Raw genomic sequence first — 22,856 nt, 5'->3', positions numbered from 1 at the left:
TAAGCGCTATTTCGCACTCGAGACCGGGCCATCTCCCTCCCCTGTGTCTGAAGCAGCTAGCATGGAAGCTATATGGATTATGGAAGCTTTCCCTCCGATTGCACACAACCATGCCGTTATCCACGCGTCCATCCGATTGCTTTTAATGTAAATGTCCCATCCACTGAGCAAAAGCGATATAAGCGCCTTATTCATTCATTCGATTCATTTGGGTGTGTGACATGTGTGGGGCTGTGCAGTAGTGCTGTGGGCTTTCGGACGGAGCTGCTGTTCGAGTCGCTGAAAGGGGGAGGGGACTTGGGATGGCAGTGTAGAGTAGGCACGACATTGAGGGGTAGAAACCATCCCGGTCGCGTGGTTCATCTAACGCGTGTGTCACTGTGAAGGACTGGCCCCATTAAGTGAACGTAGTTGGCGACAAAGGAGCAGTGAAAGGGGGAGGGGGCTTCGGATGGCAGTGTAGAGTAGGCACGACATTGAGGGGTAGAAACCATCCCGGTTGCGTGGTTGATCTAACGCGTGTGTCACTGTGAAGGACTGGCCCCATTAAGTGAACGTAGTTGGCGTAGTAGACGCCAACATGACGATTCTGACGTAGGCTGTAGAGGTTGAGCAATAATAGCGTGTTTGACAAAAGTAATATTTAAACAGTAAATAAGACATTTTTGGCGAATGCAATGTAGTCTATATGTTTTCTGGGAGTGTGCAGGTTTTATTTTGCATATAGAGATGTGTGGTGAAAGTGTGGTTCGGTGGGAGAAAGCTGTTGGATAAACGGCCATGTGCTTATGTACCCCTGTCTATTAGGGTAGCAGGATACTGTACTGCACTCCTTAGTATTGCACTGTACTGTAATGTTGTCCTCTGTACTGTACTTTACTGTACGTCTTTACTGTACTGTACTGTACTGTACTGTACTGTACTGTACTGTTGTTAGTGTTGTTTTTCTTATAATGATTATTATTATTATTGTTATTATTATTACATGCATTATTGTTCTGATGTGAGCTTGTTTGTAAATGAGTGAGTTTACAAAGAAGTTTATTGTTATTATTATTATTATGATTATTATTATTAGTATTGTTATTGTGATTATTACATGGATTATTGTTGTGATGTGAGCTTGTGGCTGACTCACTATCTAGAAATTAAAAACATGGCACTTCATTGAAAATAGGTTACAGACCCCTGTTATATGCGCTTGTTTTGGGATTATTTTTATAGACCTATTTACTTGTTTCTATGAGACATGGCAACGCCAACAGCGCAGCGAAAGGCATCCACGTCTTTCTCTTGTGAAATGCTGAGATTAGAAACGACCATAATTATTTCATTTCTCAACCTTAAAAAAAATATAAAGACATCTCCATAATCCTTTGGAAGTGTGTGTAGCAAAAGTAGTCGGCATTGTCATGGTTGAAAGTATTCATGCAACACTGACGCTGTAAGCTGTGTGATGCTAACGCGCTAACACCGTTAGCATGGTCTGTGTTGGTCAAAGGAAAAAGGATAGATATGAAACTACTGGTCAAAATGTCATCCAAAACACAACACCTAAAATCGGAATGTGATGGTGACCTATTGAGCACAAACAGACAATCATGATTTGCTTGCTGGACCTATAATTAATTTATGTGCATTACATTTCCACCTCGCACATATAAATCAAAAGCAAGATGGATGCTAACGCGCTAACACCGTTAGCATGTTCTGTGTTGGTCGGAAAAAGGATAGATATGAAACTACTGGCCCAAATAAATGTCATACAAAATACAACAGCTAAAATCGGAATGTGATGGTGACCTATTGAGCACAAACAGCCAATCATGATTTGCTTGCTGGACCTATAATTAATTTATGTGCATTACATTTCAACCTCGCACATATAAATCAAGCCACAGTGCAGTCAGAGAGTAGTTCACAGGTCACACACAGGAGCAGTGAAAGGGGGAGGGGACTTGGGATGGCAGTGTAGAGTAGGCACGACATTGAGGGGTATAAACCATGCCGGTCGCGTGGTTCATCTAACGCGTGTGTCACTGTGAAGGACTGGCCCCATTAAGTGAACGTAGTTGGCGTAGTAGACGCCAACATGACGATTCTGACGTAGGCTGTTGAGGTTGAGCAAGAATAGCGTGTTTCAGAAAAGTAATATTTAAACAGTAAATAAGACATTTTTGGCGAATGCAATGTAGTCTATGTCTTTTGTGGGAGTGTGCAGGTTTTATTTTGCATAGAGAGATGTGTGGTGGAAGTGTGGCTTGGTCGGAGATAGAGCACGAATGAACGGCCAGGTGCTCATGCACCCCTTTCTATTAGGGTAGCAGGATCATTAGATTGACGATAGCTCAATAGCTAAATGTTGCTTATACAATGAACAATGTTTAAATTAGATTGTAGATCACATTACTGTAAAAAGATGTTTATAAATGTAAATAAGGACAGCAACAATCTTGGACAGAATCCAATGACGTCTGAACCACAGAGAGGAACAGATAGCAGAGCTTATATATCACAGAGTCAGAACAAAACCGAATCCAAGCCTTCAGTATGGATGTGAAAGCCGCTGTTATTGGAGTCACATCATGTGTGACACAACTCATGACTCCCAGAGTTACGTTGTTTAGTGTTGAAAGAGCATCAGACTCTACGTTTTAAAAAATGATGTATGGAAGGTCCAGGGTCTACCGGTGGGAGACAGTGAAATGTTTACAGACAAAAGCCAGATGACAGAGCTACTTATATGGACCTACGAGAGGCGAAACACGGTGTGTGTGTGTGTGTGTGTGTGTGTGTGTGTGTGTGTGTGTGTGTGTGTGTGTGTGCGTGTGTGCGTGCGTGCGTTCTGCGCACCCTCTGCTTGAACTCCAGTCTCTCCTCGATGGTGAGCGTGTCGGACTTGGCGATGACCGGTACGATGCTCACTATCTTGCCAAGCCTCTTCATGAACTCAATGTCAATGGGACGTAACCTGCAACACACACACACACACACACACACACACGGTTGTTAAAATTTGCTGTCAACCAGATTGAGGTTTACAGACAGGGAATTGGGAGAACCAGATCAATAAGCCAAAGGTTTTGGCGTATTACGGATTCTAGTGGGTCCTAATGTGATGTCACGTATCGAATCCAGACACATGGGCCAGGCTCAGAAAAGAAACGAGCCTAGTAATATGACGTCACTTGCCGAAAATAGCAGATCTGCAAGCTCAAAACACGTTGCGTCGCTCACTTCAGGGTGATAAAGACCCCTCCGCCATCGTGTCAGGGTCTAATCACCCTGTCGGGGTTTATTTGTCAGCATTAGGACCGGCTCGTGTCAATTACATTGCATTAATGACCCGCTCCTCATTGATTATCTCTCAGAGTCAGACATTACATACAGCAGCATGCGTGTGTAGTATTACTCACCAGTGGCCGGTGGCTGGCAGGAAGTAGACACAGCAGTGGATGCGGCTGTCAGGGATCCTCCTCTTGCGGTTGACGTGCAGCTCTTCTCTCAGGTACTTCTCATACTGTTCGTTCACATACTTCTCTATGGGCTCCCAGCTGGAGAGGATTGTGGAAATAACGAGGACGTTTTAGTTGATCACGGCTGCTGCTGTTTAAGCCATTTAGACCGATAGAATACAATTCTACAAATGCCTTCTAAATCACTACTTCAAACTATTTCGTGCCAATGACACCCCCCAGAAGAGACGATTTGTGCTAAATGTTCAAAAATAGCAGATGTACAAGCTCCTAGTGCAGCACGAAGTGTTCTAAATCCTAAGGTTTTTCTAGAAAAAAAACGCTCTCTTAACGAGTGCAAGAGAGCATTTCATAGTGAACTTAGCACATACTTGTCTGTGAGCAACACGTGAACCTCCATCTCTCTAACTTCTGCTAATCTACTCACCAGTTCTCATTGTTGATCTGGTCTCCGAAGCCTGGCGTGTCGATGACAGTCAGCTTCATCTTCACCCCTTTCTCCTCGATCACTACAGGGACGACAGACAGCCAGGGATCCACGTTACATACTGCCTTACTGCCGTTTCTTCTCTAACCCATGTGTGTGTGTGTGTGTGTGTGTGTGTGTGTGTGTGTGTGTGTGTGTGTGTGTGTGTGTGTGTGTGTGTGTGTGTGTGTGTTGGATATACATGTAGCTGCGTAGTAAAATACACAGTGTTTTATTAACACTTCTGGGTATACATTTGTATCCAATTAGAACCTAGAATGGAAACCAGCAGTACTAGCCTGGGTCCCCTGGACCAGGGCTATGATCTGCTGCTCTGATCTCATTATAAGCAGGTGTAACAAAAAACTGTTAATTGGATGGATGGATGGATGGATGGATGGATGGATGGATGGATGGATGGACGGACGGACGCGAGGGATTGATGACTTGCATAATGTGTATGTCAAGTAAAGGTGACTCTGTTGCTGCGACTGTGTCTTCCTGAGTGCGTTTACTGCGACGCGACGCTGGCACGCAAAACTAAGTCTACATTCTTCCAAGTAGATTCACAAGCCCCCATTGGCCAATCGCTTAACGAGGATCAAAGTTAAGAGTTCAGCGTTAAAATGTTTGGGAAGCACTGTGACCTAAATGGCCTGCCATTCTTACAGTCCACCCCACAAATCAGGCAGCAGACAGGCCACCTTGGATTGAGAGGCACTCACCTCAGTCACCTGCCGTTGACACCATGACGGGACACGTGCATGCATGCAAACAGCCGTAAGATAAAGGAAATAAATAACACCTGTCGCCTCTAACTTTTACCTTGACTGTGCGATATGTGCGTGTACACGGCGTGAGCATGTGTGTGTGTGTGTGTGTGTGTGTGTGTGTGTTTGAGTCTGGGTAAACCATGCAGCAGCCTAAAGACTATCATTTGAGGCCCATTCCCATGTGGAGTAAGCACACAGGAATCTCCTCTCAGCGGAAGCCTGAGAGGCCAGTTGGAAACTGATCATTGAGAGGTTGACTAACCTGCAATAAAGGGGCAGACCTGCTTGCTCTGCATTACACACACGGGAATATTTGTTAAAAGGATTGCCACAGCACTTCCAGTTTTCAGTCCGCTTCTCTGCCGGCCACATTATTGCCGTGTGTGTGTGTGTGTGTGTGTGTGTGTGTGTGTGTGTGTGTGTGTGTGTGTGTGTGTGTGTGTGTGTGTGTGTGTGTGTGTGTGTGCACGCATGCATGCATGCACACACACACACAAACGCATGCACGCACACACACTCAATTTCGATGAATTGAGGACCACAATGGAGAGCCATAGGCTTTAGTTTCTTGGTTTTAAATCCTCTTAGCAGACCTTGTAGTGAACTGTACTTTACTGTGCTTTTCCCTGCAAACTGTTAAAGTCTTCAATCAATCAAAGGTACACACGCACGCGTGCGCGCGCACACCCACACCCACCCACCCCCACACACACACACACAGGTGGAGGACGGTGGCGGTAAAATAAATAGGAGCCGATTGTGTAAGCTTACTTCACACAGCTCACTTTAAACTGTGTTTTTTACTAGATTTCCAGTAGCCTTTATAGTCGCTGCAGGCTGTGTGAGGTTGTGCAACTGTCTTTCCTTTCCCTAAAGCAGCAGGATTTACAGGCAATGAGGTCAGCATCGGTGAAGAGGGAAGAAATACTGCAGAAGACTCAGCAGTTGTAGTTCCAGTTCACCCCCCACATCAAACCTGGTATACTTATACTGAGGAGGTAGTAGAACACTGTACAGTGCATGCTAAATAGATTTGAATGCCTTCAAACAGCTAGAATTGTTTGCTAAAACAAAAAAGGTTTTTAAATATAGCCGTTTGTAAGCCATTAAAACTATTATTTTGCATTGTACAGTTCTGCATTTGATTCTAGCCTACGCGGGAACCCAAGGACTTTTTCTGTTGGGCATATCAGTATAGACCCAAATTCTCAAAAAGTAGTGCAGCGAAAACAGCCGACGCCACATGGTGACATGTTGTGAGCTTGTTTTTGTGTCATCGTTTGATGCGAAATAAGGGTTCAAAGTAGTTAGGATTTGGGGCAGAGCCAGCCAGACACCAAACAGTCCAACCCACTTTTAGGAAAACTGGCATCATGCTCCCTATAGCTAGCAGGCATTCACTTTTCATCTGTGCATGAACGTTGTTATTACTAGTTTTGGTGTTTGGCTGAAGATGATGACAATAGATTACACATATATTTCAATAAAGAACGTCTTGCTATTACCTGTGGTGTGCGGGCTCCATCCAATCTACAATAGATTACATATTACATTTGATATTGACATTCTGCATCTTTTGTCATATTCATAGCTCATTATCTCCCCTGGACGTATCTCCCCGGGTGTAACAGTAGCATTTACCCTCTCCCATCTATTCTAGAGGACATAATATCTACAATTTCTAGCTTTAAAACGATGGATTTTACTGTGCAAGAGCTTTAACTCAAGATATGTTATTTATGTGATTCTTTGTCTTTACTAGCCGTCTCTTAAAAATGCCACGAAAGTCAAATTCTTGGTGGAGGGGAAAAAAGTGAACAGACTTCTGCTTCTGAACAATGACCATGTAAAGGCTTACATGTTGAATATAGCATACTGACATTTTCTCTGGGTCTCGAGGAGAGATCTGGATTGTAACAGTGTTTTCTCGTGGCTATTTTTCATCATGTTTTATCTCTATCTCTGAGTGCGCTGCGACGCGTACGTGTGTGACACAGCAGTCACAACGCTCACAGACAGCCATGTGAAAGCGGCGGAGCAAAATGTTTATGAAAGATGTCACGTTTTGCAGCCTCACATTCTTGCGAAGGCCGAGATGGAGAAGGGAAAAAAAGAGAATTCCTCCGTCAAAGAGACGTCGTGTTTAGGTTAGTTTGAGTCAAGTGTGCTTCACGTCTGTATGGCTGGATTTCAAGTTTTAGTGTGTGTGTGTGTGTGTGTGTGTGTGTGTGTGTGTGTGTGTCTGTGCGTGCGTGCGTGCGTGCGTGCGTGTATGTAAGCACAGACAAACCGTACGGGAGAGACAAATAATAATTTCATGTCTTAACCTGACATTTTCTGCCATCCAAAGCACATAAACACATTGAGACAGATGGACAGACAGACAGGCACACACGGCCATGCCAGTCAACATATCATTCAAAGTTCCGTGGTATCCTGGGAACTCCCTCTGCCACGTACAGAATCCTCAGTGTTAATTTAACTTGTGAGCGTCGTACAAAATGCAACTGTACATTCCCTGAGCTACACGTGGATAAATAAACGCTTGGGATTTCACTGTGCACGAAACCTCATTATGGCATCGAGGGCTTAAACGTGACTCATCGCCATGCACGGCTCTGTCAAATAAAACAAAAACATCCCTCAAAGGTAATCAAGCCTTTTTTTAGATCATCTGAGCTCCAGATTGGATTTGGCCACATCTGAAGACTGTGTGGTTTTAGGAGTGACACCGTGCACAACGAGAGCCTTCTTACCCAATTGGGAGAAAATTATACCTCATTTGCGGCAAGAACCTTTGAGGGGACGAACAATGACTGTTTTGAGCCAGGGTTTGGATGCAAATTAATTATTCTTCCATCAGTTCCATGCCCGCACAGGCCTAGCTGAGGGACAAAGATGAAGTTGAGTCTGCGAAGGCTAAGCTAATTCTGTTTGATGCCCGGCTGCGTGCGTGTCCATCAAATGAACGCTCTAGATTTTGTTTTGCCTACACGGACACAATACAGTGCATATTAATAGAACCCTATGACCATGACCTTGTCCTAGAATGTGTCAGTGTAGCTGGCTGCTAAACGGGAAGCTAATGGTAGTAAAACAGAAGTTGACCCCGTGCTGCAGGTGGTCAAAGGAGAAGTGAGGATTCCTGTTCTGAGGGAGTGAGGATGTAGCAGAGAAACCAGGACCTGAGACTCAGCCCACAGATGCTGCTCATGAGATAACTACAATATAACGTATGTGGATGTCACGTACTGTACTGTAGGTACGCAACATTCTATATGGTTTGTGCTTATAACCACGGCCCGCTTCTGTGGTCAACGTGGAAGTGATATTAATCTGTCAAACTAAATGCCTTACCTACAATACCTACAATACCTACAATACCTACAATGCCTACAATTCAAGGTGGTGGGTCCCCAGTTCAAATGTGATTATATTGGGAGGGTCGCAGCCTAAAAATGTTGAGAACCCCTGCTGTACAGTATAGTAGCTGGGGGCGTAACCGCCGCGTCATCCTGGCCACAGAACTGATATACACAGTAATTAGGGTCGATTTAAAAATGAAACCATTAAGGGCCGTCCAAACCGAGTATGATAACTATAATTGAGATGATGGATTTTGATTGTTGTCATTCATCAAATCGCTCTGAACGTGATCCCAACGATATTGTTCACCGCTGTCGTTGCGCTGTACACTCTGCCATACACTTAAATGATTTGTGTGTGTGTGTGTGTGTGTGTGTGTGTGTGTGTGTGTGTGTGTGTGTGTGTGTGTGTGTGTGTGTGTGTGTGTGTGTGTGTGTGTGTGTGTGTGCGTGCGTGTGTGTGAGCGTGCATGCGTGTTCGACTGCGTGTCCGTGTGTGTGTGCGTGCTACTCACTGTGGCTGACTGACTGCAGTTTGACAGTTTTGGAGATCTTCTCTTCGTAGTTGGGGGTACAGGACTTGCGGCTGACTTTGGACTTGAAGAGTGTGTTGACCAAGGTGGATTTACCGAGCCCACTCTGACCTGTAAACACACACACACACACACACACACACACACTTTAGTTTGTACCATGAATTACATAAAAAGACAACCAAAACCAATAACAACAAAACTTAAATAAAAAAGGTGTAACATTTTAAAACCCACCACCTTCAATACAAAGTAATGCTCAGTGACACTGTCAGTCTGTCAGGTGTGATCTCTGCTCAGTGACACTGTCAGTCTGTCAGGTGTGATCTCTGCTCAGTGACACTGTCAGTCTGTCAGGTGTGATCTGCAGTCTTGTAATCCCCTTTAATTGATTAGCGATGTCACAACAGAGTGTGAAGCTGTACCAACATGCACACCTACACAAAATCACAGACAGACAGACAGACAGACAGACAGACAGACAGACAGACAGACAGACAGACAGACAGACAGACAGACAGACAGACCGTGTGTGTGTGTGTATGTGCGCGTGTGTGCATGCAGCAGGAAAGTGCAGACAGCCCCAGGGCACACAGAAGAGATCACATCCTCACACACACACACACACACACACACACAACAGCAGCCTGCTTCCTGTCTTCAAATGAAAAACCAACGTGATGTGGTCTTATCCACCAAGCGACAGCTGTCTCCTATTGTACAACACACCAGTAGCTCTCCTATTGTACAACACACCAGTAGCTCTCCTATTGTACAACACACCAGTAGCTCTCCTATTGTACAACACACCAGTAGCTGTCCTATTGTACAACACACCAGTAGCTCTCCTATTGTACAACACACCAGTAGCTCTCCTATTGTACAACACACCAGTAGCTCTCCTATTGTACAACACACCAGTGGCTCTCCTATTGTACAACACACCAGTAGCTCTCCTATTGTACAACACACCAGTAGCTCTCCTATTGTACAACACACCAGTGGCTCTCCTATTGTACAACACACCAGTGGTTCTCCTATTGTACAACACACCAGTAGCTCTCCTATTGTACAACACACCAGTAGCTCTCCTATTGTACAACACACCAGTGGCTCTCCTATTGTACAACACACCAGTAGCTCTCCTATTGTACAACACACCAGTAGCTCTCCTATTGTACAACACACCAGTGGCTCTCCTATTCTACAACACACCAGTAGCTCTCCTATTGTACAACACACCAGTAGCTCTCCTATTGTACAACACACCAGTGGCTCTCCTATTGTACAACACACCAGTGGTTCTCCTATTGTACAACACACCAGTAGCTCTCCTATTGTACAACACACCAGTAGCTCTCCTATTGTACAACACACCAGTGGCTCTCCTATTGTACAACACACCAGTAGCTCTCCTATTGTACAACACACCAGTAGCTCTCCTATTGTACAACACACCAGTGGCTCTCCTATTCTACAACACACCAGTGGCTCTCCTATTGTACAACACACCAGTGGCTCTCCTATTGTACAACACACCAGTGGCTCTCCTATTCTACAACACACCAGTGGCTCTCCTATTGTACAACACACCAGTAGCTCTCCTATTGTACAACACACCAGTAGCTCTCCTATTGTACAACACACCAGTGGCTCTCCTATTGTACAACACACCAGTAGCTCTCCTATTGTACAACACACCAGTAGCTCTCCTATTGTACAACACACCAGTGGCTCTCCTATTGGACAACACACCAGTGGCTCTCCTATTGTACAACACACCAGTGGCTCTCCGAGGACCCACAGCAGTCCCTGGGGGGTCCCAGCACTGTGCTCTGTGAGTTTGCACATAACTGCACTTACATGTCACCTTCACCTTCGTCGCCGTCAGGCAGAAACCTCTTATATCCATATTCTTTTAACTTTTCGTGTTATTTTTGTTTTCCGTAAATGAACGCCCTACTAGCCTACTTGACCATACAATTGCATCAAAAGTAGCAGCATTCACAAACTGAAAACATCTAGTCGATCTGCTACTTTTGCCATTTTTTAATTTGAATCCTGAAAAGTAACAGTTTTGGACATAATATGAGGTTTAAATCCGCTGCCAAACCGATCAAAAGAAGCTATGAGACAATGAAACAGGAAACGGGTATGTGCTGTACAGTATGTAAGCTTCTGGAAACCCAGTACTATACAGTTATGCAAGGCGAATATGAACCACTCAAAACTGTACTCTGTTGACCCCTACCTTTTCTCACTCTAAACCAAATCTCTTCAGCAAACACTGACACAGAAGAATGCGACATTCTTTTAGTAGCCAATTATTTTGACCCCCTTTTTTCTCCCCAACTTAGTCGCTACGCCAATTAATTTCTCCCCACACTCTTCTCTGCGTTGTCACTGCTGTGTTGTCTCCTACTGACTCACCTGCCAGTGAGGAGCCCCCACCGGGAGGAGCACGTAGGGCCTTCGTCCTACTACTCCTCCCACTCAACACTCCCTGCTGACCGGCGCCGCCCCCAGCCTGTAGGAGTACATGCAGTGACAGATATCACCCGCCCCGCACCGGCTTCACTCCCCCGGATACGGGCTACAATGAGACAAAGCCGGATGCACCACGACGGATTCGAACCTCAACCTCCGTGTTGGGCAGGGAGTTTAACACTTCAGCACCCGAGTGACACGTTGTAAACTTCTAGATGGTAGATTGTTGTGGAATGTTTTTGTGGGATGGAGGATGGCTGATTTAAGCAGTCATCCCTGGCATGAGTCAAACTGTTAATTGGACTCGGACGCTGTTGTTTATGGAGGAAATGGAGGCACGACAGGAAAAATCAGTCATCTTCACAGTCAGAGAGAGAGCCTGTGTAGCTACAGGGTCTTCTAGTTAGTACCACAGCAGTGCATTCTGTCTGGCTACTGGTGGAAATAAATTGTGCTTTGTGATATTGAAACCTCTGCTGTCGTTTGTCCTGCAACTGAACCTGTCCTGAACTGAACCTGTCTAAAGGTTTTCCCTTTTTCCACTGAATGTTTGCCTATTATTTGTGATGCCATCAGAATGGGATCACTATTCATTACATGTAGGTGGGTGAATATGGCTACCCTTTAAAAAGCTACATTTAAAAACACAGGAAAAGCAGGGAGAGTGACTGTGAGAGAATGAGAGAGATTCAAAACAAGAGTTTGTCAGTCTTTAAAAAACGACTTCCACTAAACAACAAAAGCAACCTGTTCCAACAAACAACAAGCCTCCTTTCAGACGCTCTATGGTTTGGATGGTGACCTGCTGGCCATCGCTCTACGCTTGCTCATTGGTCTAACCGTACGCCAGTCACGACATCCTGCCCTGTGATAGGACAGGCCTGAGGCCTCGGACGCTGCGATTGGCCCAGAGTGCGTGGTGTGTCTGTTTTGAATGTGAGAACAGAAGTAAAAAGAAAGGCCCTGTGAGGAATGTTGGCTCTAGTGCAACACAGTTCCTCCCAGCAGGTACACACACACACACACACACACACACACACACACACACACACACACACACACACACACACACAGTCACACACACACACACACACACACACACACACACAATACACATAATTATAAACTTGCATCTTGTTTAAACGTGACAATGAATAGGAGTGTGCATGTGCATGTGCATGTGCATGCGTGTGTGTGCTTGTGTGTGTGTGTGTGTGTGTGTGTGTGTGTGTGTGTGTGTGTGTGTGTGTGTGTGTGTGTGTGTGTGTGTGTGTGTGTGTGTGTGTGTGTGTGTGTGTGTGTGTGTGTGTGTTTATGTCAAAAGCCAAAGCAGCAGGTGTTCTCAACAAAAGAAGGAGCCAGGATGCTGGCTCTGACCAACGTTAGCGCCATGCGACTGGAGAATGCAGCTCTTTTGGTTGAAGCCCACCCAGTCACACCAAAACCCTGTGTTTAATGGTACCAGAGTAGTGCAGGACATGGGGGTGCCTGGTGGCTCGGAAAGTATGCTTCCTATGAGTTGCAACAACAAAAACTTGAGCTGTCGTGTCGTGCTCCTCTGAGTTGAATTGTCTTGCAGGCTCCACTCACTCTCTCTGCACCTAATCCTATATAGGTTTCTTATCTCTCTACACTCAAGCATAAAATAAAATGTAATAATCGTTAGAAAAAGGTAGTTTTTTCAAACATAACCACACCTCACATGCCTTTAACCAGATGAACTTTAGCATCCCCATTCAGGGCAATGGACAAACAATCAGCAAAAATGGGTGAAAGTTTCATGAAAATAGGTCAACATTCAGCAGGGAAATACACTCCAGCGAGCATGTTCATCTGCTGTTTTTGACATTTGACGTACATCAACGTTTAAGTAGTTAAACTCAGAAAGGAACAGAACACACTGAAGACAATCTCCCAGATTCTGTTAAAAATGTATTCTTTAGGGCGGTCCTTCATATTGGGCCAGTGATGAACCGCCGTAGGTTTGTCTGTCTTCTTTCTCGGTCCTCGCTGTTCTAACAACATTACATTTAGGAGTCCCCAGGCAGACGTATCAGACTAGTATCATCTAGATTAGATCTCCACTCCACTGACACTTCAAGATGACTGTTCAGGGAAAACACTGCAAAGCAGAATGTCTGCAACACTCCAGATTAAACAAAAGTCTCAAGGTGCACCTCAACGATGTCATGAAACTGAGAAAACAGCCAGCACGCAATAAATGTCCTTTCCACATTTGTTTACCTCTCCTCAGACAGAGCAATGGATGTGTTTCAACTTTCCAACAGGTTTTCTCAGTTTCACAGGATTATTGTTACAAATGTTATATACTCGAAGAATATAATGCATGTGTTCAATATTTTATCTGACTACCGTATCTTGTGTATAGTGACATGTGGCAGTTTTTCATGTCCTGAATGCATCAAACTTCCACAACATCGGCAATCATAGCATCTCTGTTTTCAGGCTATAACTGGAGGGGAATACTGCAACTTCAGCATTCATAAGTTAGGTTATGCGGCCACCACCACGCACGCACACGCACACGCACGCACACACACACACACACACACACACACACACACACACACACACACACACACACACACACACACACACACACACACACACACACACACACACACACACACACACACACACACACACACACACACACACGTAGCACTGAAGCATGAGGTTTTCACCCACAGGAAGCGCAGGTGAACAGGAAAGGTTTAGCTGCCTGGCACGTCAGCGTGTGTGAGAGTGTTTGTGGTTGACAGGGAAACCCCAGAGGCTCCGCTGTGCTACAGCTCGTCTCCTATGCTGTCTTGTTACCCTGGACCTACATGGTTTCAGTCAGTAGAGACACTGAAGGATGTTATACTTGGTTGCGTGGCGACGGTGTGCGTCATGTGGCAAAAATAAATAGCCGATCTACAAGCTCACAATGCGCAGCACGACGTGTTGTGACCTTTTGGATCGGCTATGTTCGGTACATACAAATCAGTCATCGTCTCCACAACAGGCCAAAAGCAACCAAATTACGCCTACGGACAGCAGAGGTTTGTTTTCATCTTGAACCCATTAAGACCTGGAACACATCTGTGTCACCTTAGTTTTTAACCAGTTTAATAGCAGATATACAAGTTCATAGTGCAGCACCGAGTGCCATGCTATGAGCTTGTAGATCTGCTATTTTTTTATATCTTTGAATTCTTTCACAGCAAACGTTTTTAACTCAAATCTTTGCTTCTGGGGGCCCTCGAACAACATATTTTCAGATGGGGGTCGGCAACCACATACATGTCGTCCTTGACATGGAAATGTTTGAGCACCACTGACCTATAGAAACATAGGTTTTTCAGAAAACTGACATGATTTAGAAGACATTTGTAGAGTCTGGTCTCAGGTCTTAGTGATAATAATGTGTAAGCACAGATGCAGTCAAACCACCATGGTTTGAAGCTGTAATAGCTCTGTGTCACATCATGTCACCACCACTCTCCATCTTCTCTTTCCTGTTTCCTTCCTTTCCTTTGCTAACTAAAAACAATCATCTAAAAACAGACCAAATATATCCTCTACAATCTACGCAAAAATAAACTGTATAGGTTATTTCAGTCAGTATGTTTTTAGAACATACTTATCCTCATTTTCATGAAATAGTCATTTGTGTTGTGTCAAAAAAGTATGCATGCTGGATCATGATAAAGATCGAGCGTGTGGACTTATCTGTTTTTCAATTTTAGTATGTTCTTCTGCTCAGCACCTTTTATCTTTTGCATGAGCATATTTTGTTAACTGCTTTTCCCTGTTTGTAGCTGTTGCGTTTGAGAACCATGAGGTGCAAAGCCTGAATGCTTCAGCTACCAGAGAAAGCTCTTCATGAGCCGTGCATTTTGACACATCGTTTCCTCATACGTTTTTGTCCATGCAATTTATTTCTGCCATATCATACTACTAAGATCCAAGCCCATAATAAAGCATATTGAATGAATGAAATTGAAACCAGTTCAAACATTCTCTCAACCAACAAAGTCACACAAGTACGCCTAGAGCATATTTAATCCTTTCCTCATCCTGTGGTTACAACATGTTATTATCAATGTTTTGATGTGTAATGTAATCCTTTCCTCCCATTATTGAAATCCGCAGTCAATAACCGCGTGGAGTGATCTACTCACTCGCCTCCAACAAAAAGAATACCACCCTCATCGTGCGTGCGTGCGTGAGTGTGTACATGTGTTGCATATACAAAAATATGTTAACATACCTACTGTAGTGTACATGTTACGCAAATGAACCACACAAATCCTAGCATCCCTATTCTGGACCTGTCCTAATTGTTGAACAGTCTGCCAAAAATAGCAGGTCTACACGGTCAGTCACAATGCTTCGCATTTTCAATAGATTGTGTTATCGATGAAGAAATGTGCTGTAGAGCAGTGGGCCCCAAATTATTCTGGGGGGTCCCCAGGTGATATTTCGCAGCATTGTTTTCTCACTCGAACAGTAAACAAACCAGCATACAGTATAAGTGTATATACAGGCCAGGGTATCTATCTATTCTAAATTGACAATGGCTTAATGGCTTTTAAGACGTTTTGAATTCCAAATTTATTACATAAGAAAGAGGCAAAATTTCACAATGTTTATCTGTGGAATCGAGTCAAAGTAAATGTTACGCCTCAACCCCTACAATTACAAGTGCTTGTCAGGGTGGGGGGGGGGGGTGTCCCCAGTTAAAAATACATAATTTTGGGGGTTCACGGCATGAAAAGGTTGAGACCCAAGAGGGCCATGGACAAAGTATATACAGGGTTTAAGTGGTATACAGGGTTTAATGTGCGGTGCTTATGTGTGTGTGTGGACTGTGCATGTGACTCTGCCTACTCGGTACTCACCCACTACCATGATGTTGAACTCAAAGCCGGCCTTCATGGTCTTGCGTCTCATCTGGTCCAGTACGGCCTCGATGCCCACGTAGCCAAACAGTTCACTACCGCGCAACATGCCCGCCTCCGGGCCTGTGGGCGCCGTGGGCACGGGCGCCGTGGGCACGGGCGCCGCGGGCCGGCAAACCGGGACGACCGGCGGCACCACCACCGGCACTTTCTCCACCACCTCCACCTCGACGGTTGTCATCCCACCGTTCTTCTTCTCCTCCTCCGCCTTCGCTTCCGAAGAGTTCTCCTCTTTCGGGTCGCCGGCGACCGCGGGGGTCGCGTCGACCCCCTCCGGGGGCGTGGCCTGTCCGTTGCTCTCTGGCTCGTTCCCTCCTCCCTCTTCTCCGGCTCCCCTCGCGGCTCTCTCCGGCTCCGCCTCTCTCTCCTCCATGGCGGCGGTGGCCGTGTCCGTCTCCAGCGCTTTCTGAGTTTCTGCGGACAGACACGAGAGACACGGTAAGTTTGGAGAATCGAGTCGATAAAAACACCTCAAATAATCCAGCATCCACAGTCACATATCTAGCAGCAGGGAAGCCTTGCCTGAGCCCTTAAAGCCAAATGACTCGCTTGGTCATGAGAGGATTACTTTGATAATTTGTTTAGAATGCAGGTGGTTACACACACACTCTCTCCCCCACAAAAGACCAAAGGGCGGTTTATGACATGCACACAAAGGCACATGTATGCATTTATATATAGTGTATGATAGCCTGCATAATAGGAATGAATTAAGGTTTGGCCGTCAAACATGCCATAGTTTACTTTATTGTGTGTTGGTGCAGTATGTTGTGTTGTCATGGTTCCCAGAATTCCCAGAAACACCCCGGCTGCAATGCATATGCATATAGAATGACAACATCTCTCACATAAACACACCCTGAGCATGACGTAGTCGCACATGTATGCTTGTATTGAGAATGCAAATGCAAAACAACCATTATTACTGCATGCTGAACCTCTGAGAAGAAAGCATTGTTCGCAGGGAGTAACAATGGTACGAGATTAAACTAGATGAAAAACAGACACACAAATACACACACACTGTGCGCGTGCAAGCACAGCCTTCACTCACTCACTCACTCACAAGCGTGCGCACACACACAAACACACACACACACACAGCCGTACTGTACACACAAAGGTCAGGCTGCATGTTTGATCGTTGACTCTTAAGAACAATCCTGATTCTCTCTATCTCTCTCTCCCTCTATTCTCCCCCCCCCCCCCCTCTCTCTCTCTCTCTCTCACACACACACACACACACACACACACACACACACACACCATCTGTCCCTTTGATCCGTGCACCTTAATATATTAACTATCAGAGTGTGTTGTGAGGTGCTGTGGTATGTGGTGTTCTCAGGCAGAAGAAACACACTTAGCTTTGAAGTCTGAAGTCCAAAGCCACAGCAATCTCTCTCTCTCTCTCTCTCTCTCTCTCTCTCTCTATTTGACATGACTTCATTACTTTTAATTACCGGACATTACAGTGAAGACAGACAGGAAGGTATAGAGGAGATGACATGTGACACAGTCCAAGTGCCAGATTTGATCACAGAAAGAACATTACATTGGACAGAAACCTTAACATGCACACCAATATTGACTTAATGTTCAGGATACTCAAGTATTCCATTCACAAGCTAGCTAGCACACAGGACCACGACCACCACCATATTCTATTGATAATTACAGTACACAGATACACTGTGGTTCCCAAAAAGGAATGCTTTGGCATCACCAGGCTATGGAACAGAACTGGCTAATTGGGCGACCTGTCCACCTATGCTATGTGCTCTCTACTCCTGTCCCTCCGGCTTATGGGATGTACCGGTCCGGTACTAGCCAACTGCACTCAAGCAAATACAGTACAGTACGAGACAGAGAGTGGCAGGATTGGATGGGGGTGAGAAAACACGTGGTTTCAGTGAAATGACCATAATAGTTGTGCAAACCGCGAGCTATGGGATGTACCGGTGCTAGCCAACTGCACTCAAGCAAATACAGTACAGCGTCACAAGTATATATGTTAGATTAACACTGAGATATGCGTTCATCAAAATGACAGCATACACCACAACGGCCAAATCAGGAGAGACGTAATGTCTGTGCACATTCAGCACAGTCTAGTCTTTAGGTCCTTTGACCCAGTTTAGACTGTCACATTCACCAACGCCAATGCATACACCAACTAATAACTTTAGCATAAAATACACTGATACAGCACAATCTAGAAATCAGGCTAATACAGTTGCCGAAAGAGCATGCTGGATTTGAATTTTTTAACAGCAATGTCATGCTATCAAGTAAATGTTGCAGTCTTTACTTTCAATGCTTTCTTTTCCCTTTTTGCTTCCTTTATGATGAATTCCTGTTCTGTTCTTTAACTATTATAGAAGTGTCTATTTGTACGTCTCTAAATGTTTTGATGAATTGAACATGGTGGACCCTGTTGTAAACAAGTGTAATGCTTAATTGGGTCGTCCACTCACAGTTAACAGTCTTTGTATTGAGTTTGTGCTTGAAATGTACTGTAATTCTGCAAACTGTTAATAAATATTTCAATCAATCAATCAGTATAACTTTGTCAGTACATGTTTCAGCGACACATAATATAATGTGGCAGCCAATGGCACAGTATACCTGCATTAAATGCATAGAGGAAATGTTGAAAATCGCATATTTCTGCTAATAACTTCCGTCACTAACCGGTGAGATGCTTAGCAATGCTTGTAGATGTACTACTATTTTGTGTCACTATCAGAATACTGTGCACAGGAAATAAATCACAGTGTGAGTACACCTGTTCTCAGCGTCATTAGCAAGCTGACACACCAAGACACCACTCTGTCTAACTGTCTGTGTAAAGCTAGCTCTCCAGTCTCCACCACACCGACATCGGCATGTCTGTTGACGGAAATCTGCTGTTGAATGGGCGGTGGGTACACTGCCACGTCGGGTCGCAAGTTGTAGTGAAGTGTCGACATCCGACCGAGCAGTTGGCTCAGTTGGCTTTAGACCGTCGGATAGCTGCGGGCTTGTTGTTGAAAAAGACATCAAGCCATAGACTATTTTTAGCTACCATAATTGCCGTCTATCGGTGTCGGCTCTCAGGTGCATTCACACCTTCCAACCGACTGATCTACCGACTTCATTCGACTGCCAGTCTGCAGTAATCTGTAGTAAAGTCTGTTTGGAGGAGAGCTACCATAAGAGGATTGGTCAGCTCTGGAAATCAGAAAATCAGAAAATCATGACCGAGACAGAGAGTGACAGGATTGGATGGGGGTGAGAAAACACTTTGTTTGTGGATTGACCATATAGTTGTGCAAACCAAGTTGTGTGTGTGTGTGTGTGTGCGTGCGTGCGTGTCTGTGGCACATTTACCATGTCTCAACTAGTTCCTCTGTTACTGTAACTGTCTGATACTGCCTTCCGGCTCAGCCTATCTTTCACCACATGTGCGCGCACACAACACACACACAACACACACAACACAGTACACACACACACACGACACACACAACACAAACACACACACAACACAAACACACACACACGACAAAAGTCATAAGCCATCATTATAATTTGATCAGCTATAAATACTCAACACCAACGACACTAGTCTGGGACTAATCCTGATGAACCAATTGGTGCTGTCAGGACAGAGAGAGAGAGAGAGAGAGAGAGAGAGAGAGTCAGGAAATGACAGACAGAGATCAAGTGGAGAGTGAGGAAGAGATGGAAGACATGGATATAGAGAGTAGACAGAAAGAGAAGCAAAATGCAAGAGAAAAGTTAGAACACACACACACACACACAGTCAAGCTGTGACACACACAGCACTATGTGCAGAGCGAAGCGCGGTGCGTGCGTGTTTGTGTGCGTGTGTGCATGCGTGTGTGTGTGGAGACGCATGAGAAAGACAAACACAGCATCCCAGAAGGACGAGACCCCGGACCGCAGAGAGAAAGAAACACTGACAGACACTGCGTTTGTTCAGGGAAGACAAACCAAACGCCCCAGAGAGAGAGAGACACACACAGAGAGAGAGAGAGAGAGAGAGAAAGAGAGAGAGAGAGAGAGACACACAAACAGAGAGAGAGAGAGAGATTCACCTTTCAATGTAAACATTAAAAGGGTAATGACACATGGTACTATGGAGATATATGTAGCCATGTCTGGAGGTGGGGGTTCCCCTCTGACTGAGCGCTATGTTTGGTTTCCCATGCATTCAACAGACCCGGGTTCCAATCCAGGTGGTTATACAAAGCTGCTGCAGCTCCCCGGTTCAATCTCCACAACAACCTGTGTTTTCAGTTTTCACCAACAGCTATGTGATGTGTCCTTCAAGATATCGTTGCTGTCGAGCAGAAATCTCCTTTCTTATTCTTATTTTTTGTAAATGAATGCCCTACTTGATAGACAACGTCACACAAAACTATCTCAAGTAGCAGATCCACAAGCTCGAAGCACGGCACGTAGCGGTGCGTTTTGAGCTTGTAGATCTACTTTTGCTTTTTCATCCTGGAAATAAGTAACAGTTTTGGCCTCACTCTCAGAGCATCCACAAAATAAATCATATGGAAATGTAAAAATCACACCTGTGTGACGGGCACTAATATAATAAAGTCTAAATCGTGTTGATTAGGTGAGGAGGAAAACAAACGGTGTCAACACAAACACCTTCAAAAATTGCTCTAATCATCTTTTGGATGTAACGTGGAAAGAGTCTGTCCGTCTAATCACGCCATACTTCCTGGACCATCTATACCAGCGCCCCTCCCTTGTCCCTGTTGTCTACAGCAGATCTCTCTTGAGCTTGTACAGTAACAGTAGATCAACTATTTTTCACGAGACGGAGAGAAAGAGAAAAAACTTCTAACCGAGTTGGATGACGTTTCATTGAATTAAAGTCAGCTCGTGTTTAGTTAAATCCTAAAACTAAGTTAAAAATGGTTACAACACAAGGAAATAGAATATGCTCTGAAGTCATCCTGAGTTTCATAGGCGATAATGCCCACTGAAGTGATCATTATTGAGACATGAGTTTCATAAGCGATAATGCCCACTGAAGTGGTCATTATTGAGACATGACTTGCATCACCCTAGCAGGGGTTACGTCTCAACAACACTAATCATTTCATTCATTTAGAAAGGATTTCATTGCTTCTGCTAAAGAAAATAGTCTGTTATATTCTGCAGTTGCTACAGGTGTTGTGATTGAGCTCACAGCAGTCTGAAATCGGGAAATAACAGACTTCAGAACGCTGTGATTACCGGAAACCAATCAGACTAACCTTGCCGTGTAAAACATTTGTAGAATGTTGTATATTTTGTGTAGAGAGATCTCCTAAACACTTTTGACTAATTCAGACACAAGCATGTTAACCAGGTACTTCATTTGTATGATGGCATCGTGTGAAAATAGACCATCTACAAGATCAGATCAGACATTTTTGTGAAAATGTGAAATGGCCAAAATAGGGACAACCAGGTTGAAAGCAGGTTAACCTATTTCTAAGAGATCAATTCACCCAGGAAGACAGAACAGTTGTAAATGAGCCTCGCCCAGTGTTCTTTAGAGGTGCTAATGTTGTCATTTGACTTGAGAGGCAGGGGTTAGGCCATCGTTTTCGGAAGGTGTGAATGGTGATCCTTTGTAAACAACACGTCCCCTTAAATGTTTTTATTTCTCCAAATGGTCCAATTATGCAAATCGTTATGCACCAGCCCGATCAAATCCACATCCAAGGGGACTTTACAAATGCATCAACAGACTAAGCTTTCGTTTCTTGAATGTGGGATACTATACATAAACAATTGTAAGACTCACAGTGCCATGTTTCTGTGAACAAAGAAGATCAAATCAGTGGCAGTGCCATTATAAAAATAGGAATGTGCTAACGTATGCCTTCTTGATTGATATTTTTAACAAATGACAATAAAAAACAGCCTCTCTCAGGACAGATTTGGGAACTCCTGTTACTCTGTGTAGAGTTTGTAGTCAGTGTAAAAATGAAAAGACGCCCCACCGGAAGAGGAGGGCTGAAGGAGAGAGAGCAAGCTGACATGCGGTCTCTATACGTGGTGAGGGAGGTGCCCCAGAGGCTGATTCAAAGGGATTCAGTATTTTTTCCCCAGGGTGGAAACATCATATGTCCAAAACTGTAATAAGTAGCAGGTGTACAAGCTTGTGGATCTGCTACTTTTGTGTAACACTGTAGTCTGATTGAGTAGGGCGTTAATTTACGCAAAATAAAAAATATAAAAAAATATGAAGATAGGAGGTTTCTGCCCGACGGCAATGACAAGTACAAGCAGCAAAATCTTGCGCTGAATTGAACACAGAAGTGCTTTGATCAGCTGCTGATGGAGACCTACAGCAGAGGGTGAGGTCACAGAGGGTGAGGTCACAGTGAGAGGAAGAAGAACAAAACTAACAGAGAAGAATTGGTTGAGTGATTCAATGTCTGATACCAGCCAAAACAGCAACCAAGACATGCTCAAGCATGCTCAAGTCCAGCTGACTCATATCATGCTTGATTAAAAACTTAAAAAGAAACCTTGTGTCACATTGTGGCATCATCACAGATGGCAAAGTAAGAAATTCAGACTGTGTCATCGTCATCGTCAGCTGGGCGTCTTCCGCAACCTGAACTTACAGTGAAACGTGAATCATGCTGTGCAAGGTATAGACTACACCTGGACAAGGTATAGACTACACCTGGACAAGGTATAGTCTACACCTGGACAAGGTATAGACTACACCTGGACAAGGTATAGTCTACACCTGGACAAGGT

General features: G+C 44.5%; 1 protein-coding gene across 1 annotated transcript in view; it reads right to left on the bottom strand.

Annotated features, from left to right (window-relative positions):
* LOC308323784 (uncharacterized protein) overlaps positions 1-22,856 on the bottom strand; it is a 100,008-nt gene that overhangs the window by 6,884 nt on the left and 70,268 nt on the right. Inside the window, exons 4-8 of the mRNA XM_080775597.1 lie at positions 16,008-16,481; positions 8,596-8,724; positions 3,904-3,985; positions 3,417-3,554; positions 2,854-2,971 (exon numbers count right to left, since the gene is read on the bottom strand). Of these exons, the coding sequence (XP_080631723.1) occupies positions 2,854-2,971; positions 3,417-3,554; positions 3,904-3,985; positions 8,596-8,724; positions 16,008-16,481 (941 nt within the window). The remainder of the gene's footprint in view (positions 1-2,853; positions 2,972-3,416; positions 3,555-3,903; positions 3,986-8,595; positions 8,725-16,007; positions 16,482-22,856) is intronic.

Source organism: Protomyctophum bolini, assembly GCF_963924005.1.
Source record: "Protomyctophum bolini genome assembly, chromosome: 11".
Classification (NCBI taxonomy): Eukaryota; Metazoa; Chordata; class Actinopteri; order Myctophiformes; family Myctophidae; genus Protomyctophum; species Protomyctophum bolini.
Note: the sequence above shows the minus strand (reverse complement) of the source record. Positions and strands in the feature narration are given on the sequence as shown.